Source organism: Panthera onca, chromosome E2, assembly GCF_046562875.1.
Source record: "Panthera onca isolate mPanOnc1 chromosome E2, mPanOnc1 haplotype 2, whole genome shotgun sequence".
NCBI lineage: Eukaryota > Metazoa > Chordata > Mammalia > Carnivora > Felidae > Panthera > Panthera onca.
In genome coordinates, this window is record NC_138353.1 from 34,151,146 (window position 1) to 34,175,743 (window position 24,598).

General features: G+C 47.4%; 2 protein-coding genes across 2 annotated transcripts in view; one reads left to right on the top strand and one right to left on the bottom strand.

The window, feature by feature from the left end:
- CIAPIN1 (cytokine induced apoptosis inhibitor 1) lies at window positions 1–17,020 on the bottom strand. The gene is made up of 9 exons (XM_060650698.3): window positions 16,921–17,020; window positions 11,321–11,496; window positions 10,712–10,864; window positions 8,662–8,738; window positions 6,823–6,991; window positions 5,296–5,369; window positions 4,301–4,416; window positions 1,236–1,317; window positions 1–712 (listed from the first exon to the last, which is right to left on the bottom strand). The coding sequence occupies exons 2-9, from the start codon at window positions 11,475–11,477 to the stop codon at window positions 602–604; spliced, it is 939 nt and encodes a 312-aa protein (XP_060506681.1). The 5' UTR covers window positions 11,478–11,496; window positions 16,921–17,020; the 3' UTR covers window positions 1–601.
- Window positions 16,844–24,598, top strand: part of COQ9 (coenzyme Q9) — a 14,100-nt gene continuing 6,345 nt past the window's right edge. The window contains exons 1-3 of the mRNA XM_060650697.3: window positions 16,844–17,162; window positions 19,747–19,915; window positions 21,296–21,434. Coding sequence (XP_060506680.1) covers window positions 16,859–17,162; window positions 19,747–19,915; window positions 21,296–21,434 — 612 coding nt within the window. The 5' untranslated portion in view covers window positions 16,844–16,858. The remainder of the gene's footprint in view (window positions 17,163–19,746; window positions 19,916–21,295; window positions 21,435–24,598) is intronic.

The window sequence follows — 24,598 nt, forward strand, 5'->3', positions numbered from 1 at the left end:
TGCAGAAGTACACAACTTTAATGACTGTAGAGTAACAGAAACCACAGGACAGGTACGATACAGTAAAACAGGGGTGGGGTGGGGTGGGGATAAAAGGACAGAGGGACACTGAATATGATCACAGCAACCAATGGGTGATTCCTTTGGTGCCCTGAGGTCATGAGACACTTGACTCCTGTCACCAACAACTGCAGGTTGAGTAAACCACCAGCTCTGGAAGACAGGTAGTGGCACTATTGCTGAGCTTAGAATCGGGGCAGGGCCTCCGTCACGGAGTGTTAATACTCTGAGTGTGAGGTCAGCACTGTGACATCAGGAGAGGGGCCTCCTCAGGACGCACTCCCGTTCCCTCACACTAGGTGGAGAAAGAGGTCCCCTGACTCAGAGTAACCAGGCCCTATTAACCTTGGTCTTTGGATACATAGCAGCGCTGCACCCCACTGCACCCCACAGCCAGCTTCGCACTGTTTACCCAGCACCCCCTGCAATCGGAGTTTGCGCAGAGAGTGAGCACATCCAGAGGAGGTGGGAGGAACCACGGCGGTGGGACTCGAGGGGCAGGAGCTGGCCGAGGAGCAGAGGTGCGCCACGGTGGCCCCTCCTAGGCGTCACTGAGATTGCTGGCGCTCAGGAGCACCTGCTCCCCAGGTTTGAAGGCCGGCATCCCAAGGTAGGGGCAGCTGGCACAGCGGAAGGCATCGCCCAGGTAGCACTGTTGAGGGAAGAGACAGTCATACGGGGAAGTGGAGGGTCAGCGTGTCCCAGATTCATGGGCAAGAAAGGGATCCCTCGTTTCCTGACATGGCCATAGAGGCCCGATGGGAACGGCTGGTGCATATGTAGGTCCGACTGAGATCCAGATACTAAGAGTATTTAAGATCTCCGGTTTTACGAAAATCAGCGGTCTGGAGAAGTTCCTTAGAGGCCGTATTTCTATATTCTCAGCAGTTCAAATCATAGCCAAGCTCAGCCACATGGCTGAAGAGCATCCGGCCACGACAAAGTGGGAAGAACGGGGCCCAAACCGAGAAATGACAAGAGCTTCCCCCCGGGGTGCGGGCATGCCAGCCCACTTTCAGACGATGACCTCTCTCCCGCACACACGTTCTCACGTATTTGCCTAATTAGATATCTGGGCAGGAAGTGAGAGCGGGAGCTAGTCTGTGCCGGGTTTAGGATGATGCCCAATACCACTGGGGGTTTTGTGAATACTGAGTAAAGATCCAGATATTTACGTTTCCACAAGCCGACTTGGGCTGGGAGCTCGCCTGTTCCTTTGACTTCTCTCTTTCCAGTTCTTCTGCGAGGCCACAGGTGCTGCGGGGACATCAGTAGCTTGTGAGTGAGACGAGCCACCACCCAGGGGCTCCAAATCCTTGGCAGAGCCCAAGCCCGCCCTCACACTTTTCTCTTTACACCAGGATGTCTTAACGCACACGCCCACAGGGCCAGGCTGATGAGGTAAGTGTGAGGCCGTTTAGGGAGACAGAGTGGTGGGGAGCGGGTGGCCCCGAGGGAAACGCCCTGTCTACACAGGCCGGCCACTACTCAGCTTCGGCCGATTAACACACTGGGGAGAAGCAGACAGTGTTGGCACATTTTCCAAAGCTAAGGACAAACAAAAAAAAACAAACACACTGGATTTTTACTTGAAATCTCCTGATTTGTGAATGCTGGCAACTTTCACACTTAAAAAAAAAAAAAAAACACCGATGACTCAGCAAGCCCACACGCCACCATTTAACTTTTTACCACCCTTTCCGTCCATGAAACAAATGCAAAAATACTAAGACCAGCGTTTTCCAGGTTAAGAGGACAGATTGCACTCATGCCTCTACTTTACTTTCCCTCAAGGTCCCACCAAAACTGGAGTGAACACATAACCCCCCAACGACAGGGGCTACGGGAAAGGGGACAGCAGCAATGCGGTGCCAGGTGCTGCAAAGCAGGAGGGGAAGAAGGGACTCCGACTGAGGGGAGCTGAACTCCGACCAGGCAGTGAGGAAGCCACCACCACGTAGGTGGCCAACCCCCAACCCACATCACACCCCAAACCCTCCAAAGGAACTGCCTGCACCAGAAAGGCCCTTCCTTCTCTGCGAAATCTAACACCCCAAAGGGAAAGACCCAGAGATACTGACTTGGCCGAGTCCCCCACAGGCCCACCCTGGCTCCTGTCACTAAAGCACAGCCAACAAACTCCCCGCTGAGCTCAGGGCTCCCAGGGAGCTTTCTGTCCTCCACTCTTATCTTGGAGACAACCAAGATTCGTGGGAGGTAGAAGGCCTCTACCTCGAAGTGAGAGACCAAGCTAAAAAAAAAAAAGAAAAAAAAGGCAACTTGGAAGAAACAGAGACTATGCAGGGAGGAAAAAACCTGCAAAGAACTATCACTAACCTCGGGAGAAAAGAGAAGAGATCACACCCACAAAATAAAAATAGGACACTGTGCTTAAAAAAAAAAAGAAAAAAGAAAAAAGTCAAAACAAAAATGGAATCTTAGAAATTAAAAACATGGTGGTAGAGGGGTTCCCTGGGTGGGTCAGTCAGTAAAGCTTCTGACTCTTGGTTTTGGCTCAGGTCATGACCTCACGGTTTGTGGGATCGAGCCCTGTGTCAGGCTCTCCGCTAACAGTGAGGAGCCTGCTTGGGATCCTCTCTCCCCCTGCCCCTCCCCAACATGCACACATGTGTGCTCATGCTCTCTCAAAAATAAACAAATATTAAAAAAACATAACCATGATAGAAATAAAATAACTTAACAAAAGGTGTAGAGGATAAACCTGCACAATTTCCCAGAAAGTAAAGCATAAAGAAAATGTGACAGAAAAAAATTTACAGGATGATTAAAGGGATCCAACATCTTGAGTAACAGGTCACAGAGAAAACAAAGAGAGAAGACAAAAATGGTATACAAAATTAAAGAACATTTCCCAAGCCATGGACGTGGCTTCTAGACTGAAAAGGTGTATCGAGTGGCTAGTGCAAGAGATGTGAACAGACCCATATTGCAAAATGATACTGGGGATAAAGACAATTCTACAAACTTCCAAAATGGAAAAAGAGGTCTTACAGAAAGATCAAGAAACTGAATGGCCCCAGATACCTCTTCACAGAAATGTCCTCAAAATGATGTAAGAAATTATTTCCAATCTAGATTTCCATACCTAAATTGGCAATCATGTATGAGAATAGAAAAAAGGCATTTTTAGCCACACAAAGTGTGCAAAACAAAATTTACCTCTCAAGTAGCTTTTCTAAAAAAAACTACTGGAGAATGGACTCTACCAAGAGAAAAGAGAAAACCAAGAAAGAAGCAAGGGATACAAAAAACGGAAAAGCTAACGTAAGGCAGACGGAAGGGAACCCTCAGGGGAACAGTGAAGGGGACTCCCAAGATTTCCGCACTGCTGGGGACAAGGTCACACGTGTGCACGGGGCAGGGGCACGAGAGACAGACACGCTGAAGACTGCCACTGTCACCAACCAAGCTGCCATCAGGCCACTCTTTTACCCGAGGGCGGGCAAGCCAGCCCAGGGCCTTGGCTTATGTTGACCGTGTGCGGGCGACACTCACCATGCCCTCCCCCCACACCCTGAGGCTCTGCCGAGGACACGTGTGTTCTGCCGTGGTTGCTCCGCACAGGAGAGCTCTGGTCCCGGCGGGTTTGGATCAGAACACGTAGAGCAGCCCCTCCCTCTGACCACACTTCTGCTGGTCACCAGTCACTGCGTCACTCTGCGGACCTGCCAGCTCTCCCTGTGTCAGGCCCTTGGTTTCCGAGAACTCCCTCGTGACTCTTCCTACCGACTCCCCTGGAAGGGACCCAGTCCAGACGAGACTGCAGATCTTATCTTTCACCGGGAGACTTCACAGATGTGGAATATTGACCTGTCCTTGCCTCATCGGGGGTGGGCTTACTACTCAGGTCTTCACGACTGAAGAATGTATTATTTGGAGCTTCGCACTAGGTGGTAAACTATCAAATAAGCCAACAATGATTAACATAAACTTGGGAGAATGGTAATTTGTGACGAGAGGGAGCAAGACGCAGCTGAGGGAGCCTGTCGAGCGGACTTCTGAGATACGAGTCATGTTTCCGATTCTTCACCTGGGTAATCAGTACACAGGTGTTCGTTTCATTACTGTTTAAAGTGTACCTGATTAAAAAAGTCCTCTGTATATATGATAGATTTCACTATAAAATATATATTTTAACAACAGTCAAGTATTCCGATTCCTTGAGACTCAAGAAGCCACTAGAAGCAGCCCGGCAGACCCTGCTTCCGCCAGCACTCACCAATTTTTGCAGGCCTTCCTCTTTTTCCCTTCTCCACATGAAGGAGCCCGCAGGGAGGCTGGATCCGGCTTCTTAAAATCTTCTGGATCCAGCAGCTCATCGGAGTCGATGAGATCCTGGAGGGTGTTCGAAGAAGTTAGTGACATGGTCACGATCTCTGCTAACAGAAGGCTGAAAAACGGGTTGTGGTGGCAGCGGGTTTATAGGTCCACGTAAAGAGGGTCTCCACTGCCCTATTCTGGGCTGATCATCACACTCCAGCTGACCACTGGAGGGATCTAAACTATGTCCACAGAAGATGCATTCGGTTGTGAGGGGACTGGGAAGTAAGTTACAACGTGCAGAGAATGTGAGTGCGTGTGTATGTAGGGAGGGAGCAGGAAGAACAAAAAGAGAAGTGTTATATTTATTCAAATATATGAAGGGCTGTCATGTGAAAAAGGGAATGAAATATGTTTTATATCATTCCCGAGAAAAAGACAAATAATGATACATACATGTGTGCAATTCTTTGATAAATGTGTGGACAATTCATCTGTAAGCTCTACGGGGGCATGAACCGTAGCCTGTCCTGCTATCTCCAGAATTTCAACAGTCGCAGAAATAAAGAACTTTACTATAGACAGTGCTGATCAAAGATGGGAAAGTGTTGCTCTTAAGACAGTGAGCGTTCAGTGACTTGCCCAAAGGAGCCAATAAAATAAAGCTGACAAACTTTTTTCAGGTTCACGCATGCCCACGAGAATCTTTAACATATCACATGAAGTGAGAACAAGAAAACCTGTGAGGAAAAGAGATGCCGAAAAAGAAATGTAAAATGCCACCAATGCGGAGTTCCCTCCTGAATCAAAAATGCCAGTGACAGGCACAGCCGCAGTGCTGGGCTTTACGGCTGCAAGTCCGGAGAGGCCACTCCCAATGACGACCACTCATACCCGCAGCAAGGCCTACAAGAAAGCAGCGCAGAGCCCGCAGTGCCCACAGTGCCCGCTCACCACGCTCTCGTCCTCCATGTCGTTGGCTGAGAGGGTCCAGAGCTTGGCCGCTGCAGGGTCCACGGCAGGCTTCACTGAGTCCAACCCACAAAAAGAAAAAGAGCTCCATAAAAGCAGCCAGAGACAAACCACAGGCATACGTGAGCCTTCTACTGAGACTCTGGGAGGGGACGCTGGACCGGGAGTCAAAAGGCTTGGGTCCGAGGCCCAGCTCTACCACTTAGAGAAGGCACGGCCTGGGGCCGATCGCTTTGCAGTGACAGAAGCCATCATTTGCTAAGCACTTGCTTTGTGTCAGATACTATGGTAAGTATTTCATATATGCTACCTAATTAAATCCTGGTAAGAATCTTACAAGCTAAGTATGTGGTGTCCTAATTTTATAGGTGAGGAAGCTGGTCCTCACATTTAGGCCACTTTTGCAGTAAAGAGCCACAAACAGGAGTCTGTCCAATGCTTCTGACTTCACTCCATGTTGCTGTGTCCTTATCTTCGTTTCCACCCCTAGAACCTGGGGCTAATCGTACTCCCTACACCTACTGCAGGGAGATCTGAAGATCAGAGAGAAAGTTGCCAAAAACCATCATAAATAGCAAAGCTTCTGACTCACGTGAACCTGTCACGTACAAGAAAATCGGCTCCAGAGCCGGTGGCGGTGGTGTAACACACACCAGCTGCAGACACAAGCCTCACACCTCCCGGCTCCATCTGGGTCAGGGGTGGGGTGCAAGGAAGGCCCTGAAAGAGCGGAGCCCCGAGTCTGTGGGCAGGTCCTCAGATGGGCCTTGGGGGTAAGTGCATCTCCACAGATCACTGTGCAGCTGAATGCTCAGGCCTTCCGCAAGGCAAACCGCTCATCGAAGCCGTCCCTACCCATTCTGGAACCATGACTCCGAAGGCTGGGATTCCAGAGGATTTCTTAAAGATTTTGGCTGGCCAGTCAAAGCAGAGCAGTGTGAACATACCTGTAAATTTTCGCACATTTCACAGCTGGGGCAAATTTCTCTCAATTCGGGCCTCACGTAATAGTGATCAGAAGGGTGAAGGGGTGGCAAAGGGCAAGTGCAACTTTCTGAGAAGAAATATGTTCACAAGTGGCTCAAGATCCTCAAAGTAAGAGAAGCTGACTTTACTAGCATGGAAAAGACACACAGGAAGAGGAGCAGGGCACTCTTAGTGGCCATGACCACCAATGGGAGATCTTTTGAGAATAAATGTCATGGTTCTGGGGTGTGGAAAGACTTTGTGAGCTAAACCACATGCTCAGGCCTCTAGAATCTGGAGGCCTCAGTGTCTTCAGGTGCAGAAGGGGTTGAATTAAGTAATACCTATGCATTATGTCAGATGTGGATCTGAATCTGCCCAGGACAACAGTACATTAAACATTCTTCCATTAGGAAATGACTGAAATTAAGGAAGGAGTGGTCCTCTAGAGACATCACTGCCTCTATTCAGATCTCTGGCTCAATGTCTCCCATGTCCTTCTAGGCCCACCTGGACAGAACAAGGTCCTCAGGCCAGTCTTACCTGGAGGAGAAGACTTCTTGGCAATAGAAAGCTTCAGTTGACTAGAAGAACCCACTTCAAAGTTGGGTTTTTTGCCTGTGATGCGCACAGAGAGCAAGCTGTCACTTTGGTAACCCAGATGTTCCTGGACAGACTGTACCTCTTCGGGGCTCAAGGGTTCCCGCAGCAGCTGGAATTCAAGACACCAAAAGCATTAGGCCACACTCTTTCCACAAAATAACGTTGTACTATGTCTACCTATACAGGCGTCAAATACTCATTTCTGTGTACTAAGCATATAGTAGCACCAGATGACAGATGTCACCTCATGCCTCACATTCGGTTTCTCAGTGACCTGTCCCCTAGAGTGTCATTCCGTCTGTGTGCTTACTTTGAGCCAACCCTAAATTATTTACCAGACACCTGTCTATTAGGTACAAGGCACTATGCCAGTCATTCTGCGGGTTGTAATGATTATGATTATGAAGATGAATCAGACACGTTGAACAGACATGTTGAAAAGGATCACAGCCTACAGCAGGGAAGCATGCCCACAACAAAGAGAGTGGAAATGAATTAGAGAAAAAGGACCATGCGGGAGGGAAATGTTTTCTTGGGAAGAAGTAGCAGACGATTGATAAAGGTAGAAAAAAATGTGGAAATGCCACCTCTCTGCCCAACAACTACAGAATGGTTGAATAAATCTTAGCCCATCCATAGCACTCAATATTGTCACATCATCATGAAGGATGAGGGGCAATGCACTGTAGGTGGGCAAATGTCAAAGATACTTAGGGGCACCTGGGGGGCTCAGTCAGTTAAGTGTCTGACTCTTGGTTTCAGCTCAGGTCATGATTTCATGGGTTCATGGGATCGAGCCCCATATGGGACTCTGCACTGACAGTGTGGAACTTGCTTGGGATTCTCTCTCTGCCCCTCCCCTGCTCATGCTCTCTCAAAATAAATAAATAAACATTAAAAAAAAAAGACATTTAAAGGTGGGGGGAAAAGCTAGTGACTGAACAATGTATATATACAACCTTATTTACACTCAAAAAACTCTCTCTTACACACACGCGTAAATATATAAAAAAGGTCTCAGCAGCCACACACAAAAAACGTGTTGGTGGCTTCCTCTGGGAAGGGAAGCGTGAGGAAGGCCTGCACGTCACTTTATGTTTATATGCTCTAGTATTAATTGAATTTTGATGAGCATCTCTTATTTAGAATATAAAACAGAAACCCTAAACTAAGAAAAAAATAAGAAAGAGTGGGTGTAAAGAAACTAAGGCCCCAGGTCATGTGGCAAACAGGTGGTATCACCAGTGGTCATGGTATAGTACTCACCTCTCACATAAGAAAGTTTCAACATCAAAGAAGAATGTAGAAAATATGCACACCTCCATTTAACCTCAGTATTTCTACTGAACTATCAGAGATGGCATTCCCATCCCCACCCCCCAACCTGCTCCAGCCTCCCACCAAATATCTGAGGATGGTCCCGGTGCCTGTGTCGCTCTTGGGCCTAGGATTTGTGTCCATTAAGGGACCTGTGTTGCGCTCTCCCTGCCACCGTGGCCACCACCCCCACACCAGTACTGAGACTGGAACACGCCCCAACCCACATGGGCGCAAGCTGAGTCTCTTCAAAGGACAGGTGTTCCAGAAAGTTCTGTCTTTTGCGGCATCACGCGTCTTAGACACAAAGCACTTCCCGGCTTGCTTCCTAGTGTACGCGACACTGCACCTCACCTTCAGGGCTGTTACTCCCCTGGGTTTCTCTGTACTGACTCACAGAGATCCTGGGTGTGGTCGCCCAAGGCTTCAATTCCCAGCAAAGAACGTTGTCTACCAACATACCTCTTTCACTTCCACGAGACCAGAAAGAGTCAGGGCCGAGCACAGCTTAGATGTCGTTCTCACTTTGCTATTGTTAACTGCCGAGAGGAAAACCCCAATCAGTACTTTATGGGACAAAGCAGGGAAAACAATAAAGGCTCCATCCGATTTGGTTCAGCAGCCAATAAAACAGAAATGGTGAAGGCATTCTGACACAGGCTTTTGGTTGGTCAAAGTGCTCTTACCTGTGCTCTTTTTTTTTTTTTTTTAATTTTTTTTTTTTTTAACGTTTATTTATTTTTGAGACAGAGAGAGACAGAGCATGGACAGGGGAGGGGCAGAGAGAGAAGGAGACAGAATCGGAAGCAGGCTCCAGGCTCTGAGCCATCAGCGCAGAGCCCGACGCGGGGCTTGAACTCACGGACCGCGAGATCGTGACCCGGGCTGAAGTCAGACGCTTAACCGACTGAGCCACCCAGGCGCCCCTTACCTGTGCTCTTAAGTGTCATATAGTACTTCCATTGTTACTGTTTCTTCTCACTCTTGGCTTCCTGGAAATACCTTCCAGGGGATGTTGGATAACGAGTGAGAAAGAGGCTGAGGAAACGTAGGGCACTGACGTTCTCTCTGTACACTTCTGGCAGACACTGTGTGCAGCCACCCGAACTCTACGTTCCCAGCAAAGAATGCTGGTCATCTGCGGTCTGCGTCTCAAATCTACACGTCCGCATAAACACCTCTACGCATTTCAAAATACATTCGTTCTCTTATTGTGTTTTAAGTTAAGTCATCACACATTGATGGAAAAAGTTAAAAAATTCAGAATTGGACGGTGTTTTGACAGCTTCACCACGGAGCAAAAACGAGAGGCTTTTACCTCCTGGATTCCACCATTAGTTTCACATGAGTCAACAAGACCACTCATCACTCCCAGACTTCCAGTCATTATTTTCTAACTTGTTATTAGAAATAACTTGTAGTTAGAAATAACTACAGGTGCATAGAAAGTTCTGTTTTGTTTTGTTTTATTTTTTTTTTTTAATTTTTTTTTCAACGTTTTTTATTTTTATTTTTGGGACAGAGAGAGTCAGAGCATGAACAGGGGAGGGGCAGAGAGAGAGGGAGACACAGAATCGGAAACAGGCTCCAGGCTCCGAGCCATCAGCCCAGAGCCTGACGCGGGGCTCGAACTCACGGACCGCGAGATCGTGACCTGGCTGAAGTCGGACGCTCAACCGACTGCGCCACCCAGGCGCCCCTGTTTTGTTTTGTTTTGTTTTGTTTTAAAAAGGGCCGTTCGCCTCGTTCCCCCCCCATGGTAACATCTGACGAGATCGGGTGCATTCAGGGCGGTATGGCCGTAGACGCCCCCGCCATGGTAACATCTCACAACTATAGCACACCGGTGAAGACCAGGAAATTGTCACCGGGAGTCCACGGCGCTACCCAGATGTCACCAGTTTTACGTGAGCTTGCTTGCGCGTGTGCAGCTCTGTGCAACCTTACCACGCTTGCAGCTTTGTGGGAGCACTACCACAGTGAGGATACAGGATGCTCCATCACAAGGAGCCCTCTGACGACCCCTTTACCGCCTCACACATCCTCTGCCTCCCGCTCCTAACCCGTGGCGATCCTCAATGTGGTCCCCATCGCTATAACTTTGCTATTTCAAGAATGTTGTGTGAACAGAAGCACACAGCATGCAACCTTCTGAGCCTGGCTTTTTCTCACTCGGCACGATTCCCTGGAGAGTCATCCAAGTTGCTGCACGTATGAGGAGCTTATTCGTTTTTGTTGCTCCTGAGTTTTCCGTGGTATGGACGTACCACAGTTTAACCAGTCAGCCTGTTGAAGGACCCAGCCATTGTCAGATGGGCAGTTTCCTTCTATTTTACTACCGAACGGATCAAAGGTCACAATTCCTTCAGGTGCACTGCTTCAGATTTGTACAATCATTTACCACCAAGGAGAAGGATCTCCAAATGATACCTCCTACTCAGAGAGATGCAGTAAACATACCTAAAGATGGAACGCTGTTAAATTCTAGCCTTTCAAAGGAAGATTTCCTTACCTACAGCTGTCTCTACTGGCTCTTTCAGAAAGAGACATCCACCGGGCCGAAGGATCCGGGCCATCTCGGCCAAAATCTCAGCGCTGTGCAGAGTGGTGCTCCCAGGAATTACACCCGACAAAATAACGTCAAAGCTAGATTCTTTGTGGGCAGCTGAAAAGAAAGGAAGACTCTACTCAGCAAGCACCTGGGCCCCAGAGGCAATCTGCCAACCCCTGCCAAGCCCCCCTCGAGGGCTGTAGGCCTGGCCCTGGAAGAATGAACACCGCCCCCTCAAGCAAATGTTACGAGGCCACCATCACCAGCAAGAGGGGCAATGAAGCTGCTGTTCTCCCTCAGTCTTCCTAATTTTGTATCCTTTCCTATGTTTAGGGAAAGGAGTAAAAAAGAAAGGGGGCTTAAAAAATGCGGAATATTTAATAAGAAACAACAGACTTCTACAAATCAACTACACTCTGAAGTCCACTGTATCTCAACTGAAAAACAGCAGCGTGGCCACCCACTGCTATCGTCTGCCACCCAAAACAACTCGGACATTGAGGAACCACATAAATGCAGCATCCCACCAACCCCTGCCGCCCTGCAAAGACGATGTGTGCAGGCACGCACACTGCAACAGCTGGCTGATGTTTTCCACAGACACCTGGCCCTCGTCGCCGGTGAACGTTCGAAGCTTCTCCACCAGATCTTTTAGAGCCTCTGCCGGGGATGACTTATCCCAGATCACTGCCACAAACTGGCCAGCCGAGACCCCGTAATCTGCCATTCCTGCAGTGCCGAGGGACCTACAGATGACGAGACAAAGGAAAGTCAAGACGGAGCAGAGACAAAAGCATAATTTAATCCATGAGGAACCATCAAATGTGATTAGAATCACCACCTTAATTCGGACCTCTCGCCAGGGAATGCTGACCACATTAGAATATCTTCCTGTAGATGCTCGAGAGGTGAAGAAACGAACCCATCTCAATGGATCATAACCCCAACTTTCCCATACAAGGCAGGTTGCTTCCCTGATGAGAGGCCTGTCTTGGCAGTCAAGTTAGGAAGTTGAAGGCAGAAAGATTATTTCTGCTTTGATTTGAGACAACTCAGCTTGAACAGAATATAAAACACACAAGACGCTCACTAGGCAAAAGTAGGACTCGGTAAAGAAGGCCAATAAATGGGCAGATATAACCCAACCACAAGCTTAATGTTTCCTTAGAAAAAAGACAACATATTTATTTTTTTTATTTTTTTTAATGTTTATTTATTTTTGAGAGACAGAGGGATACAGTGCAAGCCGGGGAGGGGCAGAGAGAGAGGGAGACACAGACTCCAAAGCAGGCTCCAGGCTCCGAGCTGTCAGCACGGAGCCTGACGCGGGACTTGAACCCACAAACTGTGAGATGATGACCTGAGCTGAAGTCAGATGCTTAACGGACTGAGCCACCCAGGCGCCCCAGAAGACAACGTATTTAAATTTAGCAAATTGAATAATGATATTTTCCCTTTCATCAAAATATGAAAATTCAATTCCATTGAATCTGCAATGATCAATACTACCTACTGTCTTTAACGTTTAATGTTAGTTACCCAGACTGTTCAAAACACTTAAAATACATTATCTCAACTGAACCTCAGCACAACCTTAAACTAAATATTCCCATTTTACAGCTATAAAACTGAAGCCATGGACTTGCCAGGTCACACCACTAATAAATGTTGTGAGATAAAGACCTGGAATTTGAATCCAAATCCATATGACTGTAAAGCCCATGCTTTTAACCTATGGAAATCCCCTCCCCCCACCACCTTGAGGCAACTTTCTCTTCCACTGGATACTGAGATGAGTCTAGAATGTGCTCACAATGAAATCAGGTCAGGCGATAGCATTCTACTTGGCTCCTCCTTTCTTTCTTAAACATTAATGCCACCAAGTTTCCAACCTAAAATAGCTCTAATAAATGGCATAAAGGCAGAAGCCGTGGTAGCCAGGTCAAGCATGGATCAGTGTTGTGCTGAACACTCCTGTCTTCTGCAGAAGTGGCTAACTCAGTCACAATTATGCCACCACGGGCACTCGGACTGAATTTAAGCCACGTCCACTACATTCTTCCGTCCTCAAAAATATTCACTTCAGGGGCGCCTGGGTGGCTCAGTCCGTTGAGAGCCAGACTTCAGCTCAGGTCATGATCTCGTGGTTCATGGGTTCGAGCCCCGCGTCAGGCTCTGTGCTGACAGCTTGGAGCCCGGGGCCTGCTTCGGATGCTGGGTCTCCCTCTCTTTCTGCACCTCCCCTGCTCGCACTCTCTCTCTCTCAAAAATAAAACAATAAAAACTTAAAAATATTCACTTCAAACGACCTGCTCCTCCACCTACAAATCTTAGCCAAATTAGCCAGTCATCCTTAAATACTATAGTACTTTGGTTTTGTCACTCATTTCCTAAAGAAGTTTATTTTCTAGGTGAAATCAAGTCATTCTTCTGGAATCAGGTCCTCCATAAATAATCTGGCTCCACCTGGATCTCCCACTTCTCCAAAGTGAATCCCTCCTTGTTCTATGAAAAACCTTTGCCTTTTTGCTTTCATCATACCTTTTATCCAATTGCTTCCATGTAAAATGTCCACTTCTTATTATCCCGACCTGACTGCAAGCCCCAGTAAAAAGGATGCCAAGTATTATCAGACAAGCAACATTCCTTAGTCATTGAATCGTTTTTAAATCCTTAAAAAGTACACAATAAAGAAATGAAACTTTTAAGCTTTTAACAGGCACAGGATGTTGAGGAAGAACTCCCGCAAATGTATTTTTTTTTAAAGTTTATTTATTTATTGTGAGAGAGAGAGTGAGTGAGTGCATGTAAACAGGGGAGGGAGGAGGGAGGGAGGGAGGGAAGGGGTGGGGGGTGGGGGATCCCAAGCAGGCTCCATGCTGTCAGCACAGAAGAACCAGCCAGGGAAAATAGGACCATGGATTGCTGGGCATCGGATTATAAGAAATAAAGAACTTGTTTCTAGAATGATGTTGGCACCAGGTTCTCTGCTGGGACAATAGAAAGTGACCAGCTCCCTGCCCACCAGCAACAACTACAAACCTTACACTGTACTCACAGAAAAAGCATCAAGAAAGAAAGAAGGTGCAAAAGTTTGTTAGAGCAAAACAAAAAGCCAGGTGTCTAGACCTTTTCAGCAACCTTAAATGGAGGCAGTTTCTACAGAGCACAGGTTTTGAATACAGATGAACTGGGCTTCTATCGACCACTAGACTGTCTACTTAGTAGCTACATGACCTTGGGTTAGTTATTAGCCTCTTTTCCCATCAATAAAGAATAATAATCTCCTACTTTGCAAGGCTGCTGTACGAAGTAAATGAGAAGATAAGAATATGCAAAACATATTTCATGCAGATCCTCAGCAGGGTCTGCTGCACAGAGCTCAACAAAATAATATTGTAAGAGAACTCTTAGTTTTTGGTGGCCAGTTTATTTGCCTTTGCTTCAAAGAGTCCCTATAAAAGCCTATTCTTTCTCCTCAGCTATGCCCACTGAGGACTCCCCAGGGAGAGATGTGAAGCTTCCTTCTCACTGTTAGAATTACACAGAAGAGCTGCGCTTTATGACATCTTAGACACTACTCCAGTGGGACTGTGTCAGCACATTAGAAGGATGTAAAATGCTTTGCGTTCCATATCCCCCCAAACTAATCTTCTCTGGCAAGAGGGAGCTCATAAAATACATTTACTAAACATTAACCCTCAAAACGCAGACATAGCCACCACTCTCGGCCAGCATTTTCCGAATAAAATGGGACACAACGTTCTTTAAAGTATCTAAAAGCCAAAGTGTGATACCTGTCATCGTCAGAGTTCTGTGTGGCTGTCAATCTGCCTTTTTAAAGCAACTCTAAGGAAAAAATGTCCGGCACCTAAGTCAACATACTTACAGGTGTGACTCAGTCTCATATCTAAAAAGAGGTGGAGTTGAAGAAGGCACTGTCACGTAACTGGCCTTGTTAAGCACTGCTCTAGCACTGCCTGCTATACACAAGTGCCCATGGCTCTTCTAAAATGCTACTGGCAGGCAGGGAAAGCAGACGTCTGAAAACAACTTCTGGAGATGCACTTGTTTATTTCTAAGGTATCCAATAAACATCAAATCTTGAGGCATTTGGCTCCTCTGAAGGATGAAGGGAGCCAAAAGAAAAAAAAAAGATTGGGGCACCTGGGTGGCTCAGTCAGTTGAGCAACCGACTTTGGGTCAGGTCATGACCTCACAGTTCATGAGCTCAAGCCCCTCATCGGGCTTGGGCTATCAGCACAGAGCCTGCTTCAGATTTTCTGTCCCCCCACCCCTCTCTCTCTGCCCCTGCCCCCCCCAATAAAAACATTTAAAAAAAAATAAGAAAAAAAAAAATAAGATTGAAGTTTGCATACCAGTTCTTACCAAGGATCAATCCTTTTAAGTCAGGTGGCTAAAAACTTCTAAAAATACTGAAAGTTCTCAAAAAGGAAACATTTAAATGTAATGAGCGTGTGTGTGCGCGCGCGCGCGCGCGCACACACACACACACACACACACACACACACACACACAGAGTAAAAGAGGTGATAATCGGCAAGAAAACAAGAAACTCAAAGGAAAATGGAAGACTGTCTCCGGACAATTAGGTATGTGTCAAGAATTAAGAATTTCAGGAAGGATACCCCAGAGCTAGAATTTCCACAGGAAAGGCTCATTTGAGGATCGGTGGACAGAACTCAGAAAACAAAACCTCACAGATCAGTAGTGTTTTAATGAAATCCAGAGCTGTGGATCTGAAATTTTAACATCTGGGGAGTAGTTCTGGCTCAGAAGGGCTTTCTCCACATCCAGGCAGGGGAGGGCAAGATGTTTTGAAAAGACTAGTTGATAAGCATTGTGCAAAAGAGATACAAAGACAAGGGTCTAACTGCAAACACAAAATTTACAGAATGACATGCTTTGTTCCTGTCATCAGTTATTCCTAACATGGAAACCATGTACTTTTCCCTGTTAATATGAAGCCTTCCCTGATGACAGATATCACAGTGAGGCACTCTGCATTTACACTTCAGTTTAGTGCCTGGGCCATGACCTCCCTGAGTCATTCAGAGATCGGCACTTAATGTCAGAATGGACACCACCAACCTTTCCTAAACTTGCAGAGTCTACGAGTCACCTGGGGGCTTTGCTAAAATAAGATTCCTGGACTGCACCCAGATGTACTGAATCAACACTCCAGGAGAAAGACCTGGGTACCCAATTTATTAGCAAGCATCCTGGATGGTTCTTTTGATCTGGCAAGTTTGGGAAATATTAAATTATACTGTTGAAAAGATGACCACAGGCCCCAAATGGAGCCACTTGTGCTAAGCACACATCATCAACAAACCGAAACTAACAGCTAACTTAATTGTGGTTTCAACCTTCTCCAGGAATGTAATCTCAATTAAGGGGTCAGTTTGGAATTTTACAGTCAGCATTAGTAAAGTAATCTAACAGACCCCTTCTGTCCCCTTGCCTGAAATAATCCCCTCCCCCCATTATAACTTCCCTGTCTCACCCCCTCTGCCTTAAAAAAAAACCTTTCCTTTACTTGGGATGGGATGCTGCCCAATTCATGAATTGTTCAATAAAGCCAATTAGATCTTTAAAAGTTACTCGGTTACATTTCTGTTATTTAATAACACCAACTCCACACTTTGGAGATTCTGGCAAGTCACTGGCTCAAAATTACAACCTGGAGGTTAAGTACCCCACCTCCCCCAAAGACCGAGGGGCTCCCCCAGTGTTTGAGACGAGGGCCTGAGGTCCAAGGTCACAACGGCTGGCTATTAGCAGAAGCGGGTCTTGAAGGACCCATGTCTTGGGGACGCAAGGTCAAGGCTCCTCCTTCTCAGCGCGCTGACTTCGGAGCCTCAGACCTCGGGCCCGCAGCGCATGAGAGGAGGCAGCCCGGTAAGGTCAGAAGCCACCACAGCGCAGGAGCCCGAGACAGGCAGGGCCGGCCAGCACCCCCCCCCCGCCCCCCATACGGGCTCCCCCGGGCAAAAGCCCGCCGTGATCCCCTGGGAGGTGGTCATGGCTCCGTGTCCACCGAGGGACGGGGCTGGGAATAGGAAACAAGAGGCTCCAGGGGCGAGGATGGGCCGGAAGGGGACAGCTGGGGAGATCGGGTTCCTGGGCCCCAACTCAACGACGCTCACCTGCCTCTCGGGGCTCGCTCCCGGCTTCTTCGCGGCAGCCGGCTTCGCACCTCGCGTCTCTCGCGATATGAGGACTCTGCGGGAGCGCGGGCAGGGCGGAAGTGGCCTTGGCGAGCTCGCGGGTGTCCGCCGCGTCACTGGCGGAGGCGTGCCCGCTTCCAAGATGGCGGCGGCAGCGGCGGCGGTGTCAGGCGCGCTCGGCCGGGCGGGCTGGAGGCTCCTGCAGCTGCGGTGCCTGCCCGGTGAGGGGGCGGCCGAGCCGGGGAGCGGGGAGGAGCAGGGAGGGGGCACGAAGCCGACCTGGGCTGGGTGCGGGGCGGAAGAGGCCGCCGTGGCGGCCCACGAGCAAGGTGAGGTGAAGGGCATCGGCGCGGAGCCGCTGGCGTCCAGGGCTCGAAGGGGCCGCCTGGCTGGAAAGCCCCCATTCTTGAGCTGTGAAGGGCAGGAGTGGCGGGGCGGGGCCTGTCTCTCCCATTTAACGAAGTTAACGGAGCCCCAGAGAGAGGGCTGTGGGTGCCCAGGGTCTCACAGTTCGGCAGTTGCAGCCTGGCAGACCCAGACCGAGTCTGTCAGTAAGTTCACCGCCAAGTCCCCGGGAAGGGCCACTTCAGGGTCAGAGTTGGAAACGGCCGCAGAGAGCCCCTAGTCCGTTGTTTCTTAAGTCGGTCATCTCTTCACTTGATTGATTCTATGATATTGTCCCACCTTTTCCACAATATAGTATTTTTGTTTATACACTCGAGTTCTTAATACTAGACGTTTACTTAAAAGAGGTAGCTTTATATTGCTACTGTAAATGGGCAACCAGTGTCACCTCCATAAATAGAATGTATACATTGATGTATTAACATAAACATACAACTAATAAAATTATATTCTCCTGGATTTCATCAAATCTTGTGCCCCGCGGTGGTTTCCACGGTCGTGCTTTGGGACCTCTCCCATCCTATTCGAAGTTTTATGAGTATTTGTTCCATTTTTGTGTGTGTGTACAAATACTAAAATACTGATATTTTTACACCTACTGTTCTGTGTTGTGTTTTATTTTGTTTTTTGAGAAAGAGAGAGGGGATGGGGGGGAGAGAGAGAGAGAAAGGGAGAGAAAGAAAGGGAGAGAATCTTAAGCAGGCTCCAAGCTTAGTGCAGAGCCCGATGTTAGGGCTCCATCTCATGACCCTGGGATGGTGACCTGAGCCTCAACCAACTGAGCCACCCAGGTGCCCCTATTCTGTGTTTCTTTTAACATCATCGTTCCCCGAGTTAGTCCATAGATTTCTTTTTAAGACACGAATGTCCTTCTGTTGTTGTTATACAGAACTCCAGTCCAAATGTGTTTAAAGAAATGCCTGTGCCCCAGCATATCCACTCCTAGGTGGAGAAATGAAAGCATATGTCCACCACAAGGTGTGTACAAGTATATTTACAGCAACTTTATTCATGATAGACTAGGCCGAAACAACCCAGGTGTTCATCAACAGAACTAGTGTTTCTTAATGCAATACCACTCAGCAATAAAAAGTAGCAATTGATTTCCACAAAAACACTAATCAGTTAACCATATATTATGCAAAAAAAGTTTTGCACAATAAGGATATACTGTATGATTCCCTTTAGATGAAATTCTAGGACAGGACAGGGTGGAAATTTCAGAACAGTGTAGGTGGGGGAGGGGGGAATGACCGGGGAGGAGCATAAGCTTTCTGGGGTGATGATACTATTCTTCACGTTAGGGGTTCAGGTTATGCAAGTGTACACTTTTGTCAGGACTCAGATTTGACACATTTAAGATTTGTGTATTTCATTGTATAGAACTACCAGCTCAGTAGAACACCAGTAAATAAATACTGAACTCTGGTTAATGACATGCACGCAGAATGTGTGGAGCTGAAGAATACTGAGGTCTACAACATGCATCAAACGTAAGATGGACGGATGACGGGAGAGTGTGATAGATATGTAGAACCTAGGTGGTGGGTACACAGGTGTTCATGCCATAGTTCTTTCAACTTGTATGAAATTTTCTGTAATAAAATGTTGGGAAAGAAAAAAAGGAGTATGAGCCTGGACTTTCCAAAGCCCTTCCCATAGTAAATGAGGTGTTGCAGGTGTTCCCAATGAGAAAAACCCCACACCTGTGGGGTGCCTGGGTGGCTCAGTCAGTTGACCATTGACCATCCCATCCAACTCTTGGTTTCAGCTCAGGTCACGATCTCACAGTCATGGGATTGAGCCACATGTTGGGCTCCGCCCTGAGCATGGAGTCTGCTTGACATTCTCTCTCTCTCCTGCCACTCTCCCCCACTCACTCTGTCTCTGTCTCTCTCGCTCAAATGAATTAAATGAGTAAGTAAATAGAGATTAGTGACCTGTGTGAAGACACCATATAAATACTATAGGAATCAGTACTCAGGCCTCATTTCTAGTCCAGTGCTCTTGGTATAATATAAATATGTAGCAATTTCAGGTCATTTTCACTTTTTGATTGGGCTTCACAACACTCCCAGTGAGCAAACAGATTCTTACTCTTAATTTGCATATTTAAAAATCATGCTCACTGGGGCGAAGCCCATTACCATACAGTGAACAAACGATAGCAAAAGGCCAGAGGCCAGGTCTTCGGTTCCCTGGCTCATGCTTTTGCCACCACATCATGTGTCAAGGTTGCCAGTTTACCGAAGATTTTTGTCTGGGACTCAATACTCAGATAAGTGGTTCTGGAGTAGACTCAGCCCTGCTTTTCCTCTCCCCATCCCTCACGCCATTTGGGGCATCAAAGAGTCTTCTCTGGTAAGTGTTCCTGCCTGACCAGCCCCGTTCTTGTTTCAGTGTCCCGTTGCCAGTCAGCCGTGGTGTCACGTGCCTTCCGTGCTTCAGCTGTGCAACTAAAGTCTTCAGATGAGCAGAAGCAACAACCTCCCCCGTCTTTTTCTCAGCAACATCCTGAGACACACAGAGCAGAAGAACCCAAGCCAGAGTCCCCTCGTCCACCCCCCAGGTATGTATCAGGACCGCAGTCCATCCATTTCTGGCCATTTTGCATGCTTGGGTGTGTCTGTCCTTCCTCTCTCCTCTTTATCCTCCTTTTCACCTTCCATCATTTTCTAGGCTATCTTTGAAAGGAAACTGTTGCTTTTTTATTATATTTTAATTGTGCTTGTACACTCTAAAATATCTAATCAAAGTAAAGAAGCTCATAAAAGTAAAGCAAAAATTACCAGAAATCACAAACCCTGAAAAAACTCTAATGTTTTTGCAAATGTCCTTTTTTGATGTTTTTTAAGTATACTCCATACGTAAATCTATATACTGTAAGTGATTAATTACACTGTACACCATTCCAGAACCTGTTTTTTCACTCAATAGTACATTTTTAATGTTTTCTCAGTCTGTATGATTTTCATGGTTGCATACTATGCCAGCAAATGGCAGTATTAAAATTTATTTAACCTATCTTGGGGCATCTGGATGGCTCTGTCGGTTAAGCGTCCGACTTCATCTCAGGTCATGATCTCACCGTTGGTAGGTCTGAGCCCCATATCAGGCTCTGTGCTGACAGCTCAGAGCCTGGAGCCTGCTTCGGATTCTGTGTCTCCCTCTCTCTCTGCCCCTTCCCCATTCATGCTCTCACTCTCTCAAGGATAAACATTAAAAACAATTTGAATTTATTTAACCTATCTTTTATTGATGAATATTTAGATTTCCTTCACTGCTATAAAAAATGTGATCAAGTGTGTGATTCTCTCAGCAGGGGGAGCATTGAATCAAAGCAGGCGCACATCTAAAATTTTGTTACATGTGTGGGACCAAATTGGCCTCTAGGGAGGTGAAAATAGTTTACGTTTCCATTAGATATTTTTTCTTCTTAATTCTGCCACTGAGAAGTTCTGCTAGCTCTGAAATTAGGGTGTTCCCATCATTTTTCTGGTCTCCTGATTAAAGTGCTTCTCATTTCCATTCAGCAAATATGTTCTGAGGATCTCCTTTGTGCCAGGCCCTGTGAATACTACAACTGTTGTCCCTGTCCTCATGGAGTTATCGTTTGGTACAAACACAGATGAAGAAACAGTGTGCTAAGGGCTGTAAACAGAGAAATCCAGGGGGCTATGGGAGCATTTGCCTTCCTATGACATGACCTCCTCACTCACGGGATCCTTTGTCTCAGTGACTGTGTGCGAGGAGAAAGGTGATAGAATTTTTGTTCTGTTGGCATTGAAACATCAGTACTGGTGAAAAGTAAGTGTCTTCCCGGCGTGCGCTTAGAGGAGGCCCAGAGCCTCCGGTTTCCGGTCAGGCGCATTTTGCGTGTTAGGCAGCCGGCAGTGAGATGAGGTGTGCTGGGTTCCGTCCCCACGTGTCTGTTGGGTTTGGGTCTCAGGTACACAGATCAGGGCGGTGAGGAGGAGGAGGAGGACCATGAGAGTGAGGAGCAGCTGCAGCACCGCATCCTGACCGCAGCCCTGGAGTTCGTGCCTGCCCACGGGTGGACAGCAGAGGCCATCGCGGAAGGAGCCCAGGTGTGTATAGGAGGAGGGGGGATGGGGACCGGGAGGGAGTCACACCGGCCAAAGCAGAGGGCCTCATGCTTTCTTATGGCCCAGCTTAGAGCCCCTCACTGCTACAGGGTTGGGGCAGGGTGTGTTTTCCCAATAGGGTAAAAATAGCTTTATTCTTTTAATACAGAAAGATTATACCATGGAGTTGGTTCTTGCGAGCTAGGTTATAAAGGCAGCCCCTTAGGCATAGGTGTTGCCTATGATCACAGTTACCACATTTCATTGACTCTAAGACAGCAGTGGTTGTAAGAAGTGCCATTATTTTATGCATCACTAAAAAAGAAAAAATGCTACCTATTAAACTGGGGCACGTTGTCAATTGCATGATTCACACTGAATGTTTAAATGAAAAAGTAGGGGGGCATCTGGCTGGCTCAGTTGGTAGAATGTGTGACTCTTGATCTTGGGGTTGTGAGTTCTAGCCCCACATTGGGTATAGAAATTACCTCAAAATAAAAATCATAAAAATAAAATGAAATGAAAAAATAGGTGCATCTTAAAATTGATGAAATCTGGTGTTTGAAAATGCAAGAGGGCAGACCAACACGCCTTGCTTTGTCAGTAAGACTGACGGTGTTTGCTCCTGCGTTGGCACAGATGGCTGCTTTAGATTAAGCCGTTGGCTCACCTGGAGGCCATGGTGCACAGAATTGTCAAGCATAGCCAGATACCTCCCTGTGAGAGCACAGGGAGAACAGAAAGCAAAGGAGTTCCAGATTCACGTCTCCCACCCCAAGCTTGCGGGGAAATTGGATGGAAGGGTGAGCATGTTTGAACGCTGGCGAGAGCACAGAAACGAGGGTGAAGTACAGGTATGAGAGAAAGTGGCAAAATCCCAAGTCCAGAGCCCCTTCAAGGCAAGAATTAGGAGATCTGGGAAATGAGTGCGAGGACTGGCCTTTGATGTATTAGGGGTGAGGTTGGAGAAGACAGCTACGGGTTTAGTTTTTAGAATATTAAGGGAGTTCCCAGGGGACAGCTTCTGTTCCCTGTGAAGTAGGTGTGGTTGTCTCATGAACCTGAAGTTAAAAAGGGTAAGAGGAGACAAAGGTTTGAGGGTGGCAGAGGATGTTAGAAAGAATTATTACAGGAAGTGGTGGAACAGAAATGTAACAGGATGGTTTGGAAAAATCTTGTTTTGTTTTTTTTTTTAAAGGGAGAGAATCACTATATATCAAAGCTACCTATATTCACAGTCCTAGAACTTTTTTTTTTTTTATGGCTATTAATTTTTGAGAGAGAGAGAGAGAGAGAGAGAACACAAGCAGGGAAGGGACAGAGAGGGAGACACAGAATTCAAACAGGCTCCAGGCTCCGAGCTGTCCGCACGGAGCCGATATGGGGCTCGAACCCACAAACCATGAGATCATGACCTGAGCCGAAGTCAGATGCTTAACTGACTGAGCCACCCAGGCGCCCCTGTTTGGAAAAATCTTATACTGCATTAGTCTACAGTAACTGGTCTTTTTCACTGTGTCCTGTGTATATCTTTATTCACGGTGGCTGCATAATACCCATTGTATTTACTTGACTTCAATTGATAAACATTTGGGTTGTTTCCAATTTTTTAGTATTCTAAACCTATTTGTACAACATTTAAGTGCATTTTGAGAAATGGAGTTGTTATTTTGTGGTGTATCAGACCAAACAGAAGCTACACCGGTTATTCAAATAGAACTTAATACAGTGAAGGGGGAACGGGGTGTAAAGTTGGTAACCAGGTAACTGGCAGGATAAAAAGAAGCCCTTAGGGTATTACGGAGGTTGCCACAGGGTTTAGCTCCCATCTCCAGGGCTAAGGAGACAAAGGGGACAATTGGACTTGTTAAAATGGGAGGCTTGAAGGAGAGTCCCTGTGGAGGTGAGGAGGAGGAGCTACTTGGCCAGTGATGCTGTCTCTAAGTTTAGAGAGAGGGTCCCCTGGGGCTGGCACCCAACGTGATGGTGGCTCAGTGGAACCAGTTCGTGGGGTTCTGGGAAGGGTACAGACCAGCTCGGCAAGGGCCAGGCCACCAGAGGGAAGTGCTGCCCCTGGGTGAAGGCGGCTTCTGGGGAGATGCTTACGGAGCCGCCAGCAGACAGGACATCCACAGGAAGGAGAGGGACCCTTCCTCCTCCTCTAGCCTCACGGTCTCCCTCCAGCGATGGGATGGGCAGAGCCTAACATGGAGCTGGAAGTGTGGCTTGTGGACTATGGCCCCTGCATCACAAAGCGGAGGCTGAGACAATAACTCCCCACCTGGTCCAGAGAGAGAAAGTATGTTTTTTTTTCCAAATATTTATTTAAGTCATCTCTACACTCAATGTGGGGCTTGAACTCACGACCCCAAGATCAAAAGTCACATGTTGTGTCTGAGCCAGCCAGGAGCCCTGAGTGTGTATATTTTTGAGGGTGTTGTTACATACATAGTAGAGCCAGTATAGCCTGGTGGTGACGAGCTCTGAGCCTCAGTTTCCCCATCTGTAAAACGAGTAAGGATAACACCCACCAGCTGGAGTTGCTACGTGGCCGAGGCCACAGTGAGATCGTGTGTGTCATATGCTTAGCAGGGTGCCTGACACAGTAAACATCAGTTGCCATTAGTATTGATGTGGCTGCAAGTCTGTTGTGAATACTGCCAAATTGCCCTCTATAAAGGCTGTGTACTTCCACCAAAACAGAGGCACTTTCTCCACTCCCAATTGGAGGGATTTATAGTTAGTACTTTTTTTGTTCCTTCCCTTCCCTCTCTCCCTGGTGCTGTCATAGTTCTGCCTCCAGTAGATGCTCGATGGTTGCCACGTATCAGGAAGAGCAAAGGACCATCGTGGCATTGTTAACTCCTTAACAACTCATAAAAGAAAATGTTTTGGGGCCCCTGGGTGGCTCAGTTGAGCGTCCGACTTCAGCTCAGGTCACAATCTCATGGTTTGTGAGTTCAAGTCCTGCATCAGGCTTTCTGCTGTCAGTGCAGAGCCCACTTCAGATCCTCTGCCCCCCTCTCTCTCTGCCCCTGCCCCCCTTGCTCACTCGCTCTCTCGAAAATGAATAAGCATTTGGGGCGCCTGGGTGGCTCAGTCAGTTAAGCATCGACTTCAGCTCAGGTCATGATCTCATGGTTTGTGAGTTAAAGTCCTGCGTCAGG

What these genes read in the sequence shown, in the direction of transcription:
- CIAPIN1 (XM_060650698.3), bottom strand. Translation starts at nt 11,477, where the DNA reads ATGGCAGATTACGGGGTCTCGGCTGGCCAGTTTGTGGCAGTGATCTGG. An exon ending in CAAGAAGTCTTCTCCTCCAG is followed by an intron (nt 5,370 to 6,822) that starts GTAAGACTGGCC and finishes GGTTGGACTCAG; the next exon opens with TGAAGCCTGCCGTGGACCCT. An exon ending in AGGAAGGCCTGCAAAAATTG is followed by an intron (nt 1,318 to 4,300) that starts GTGAGTGCTGGC and finishes ATGTCCCCGCAG; the next exon opens with CACCTGTGGCCTCGCAGAAG.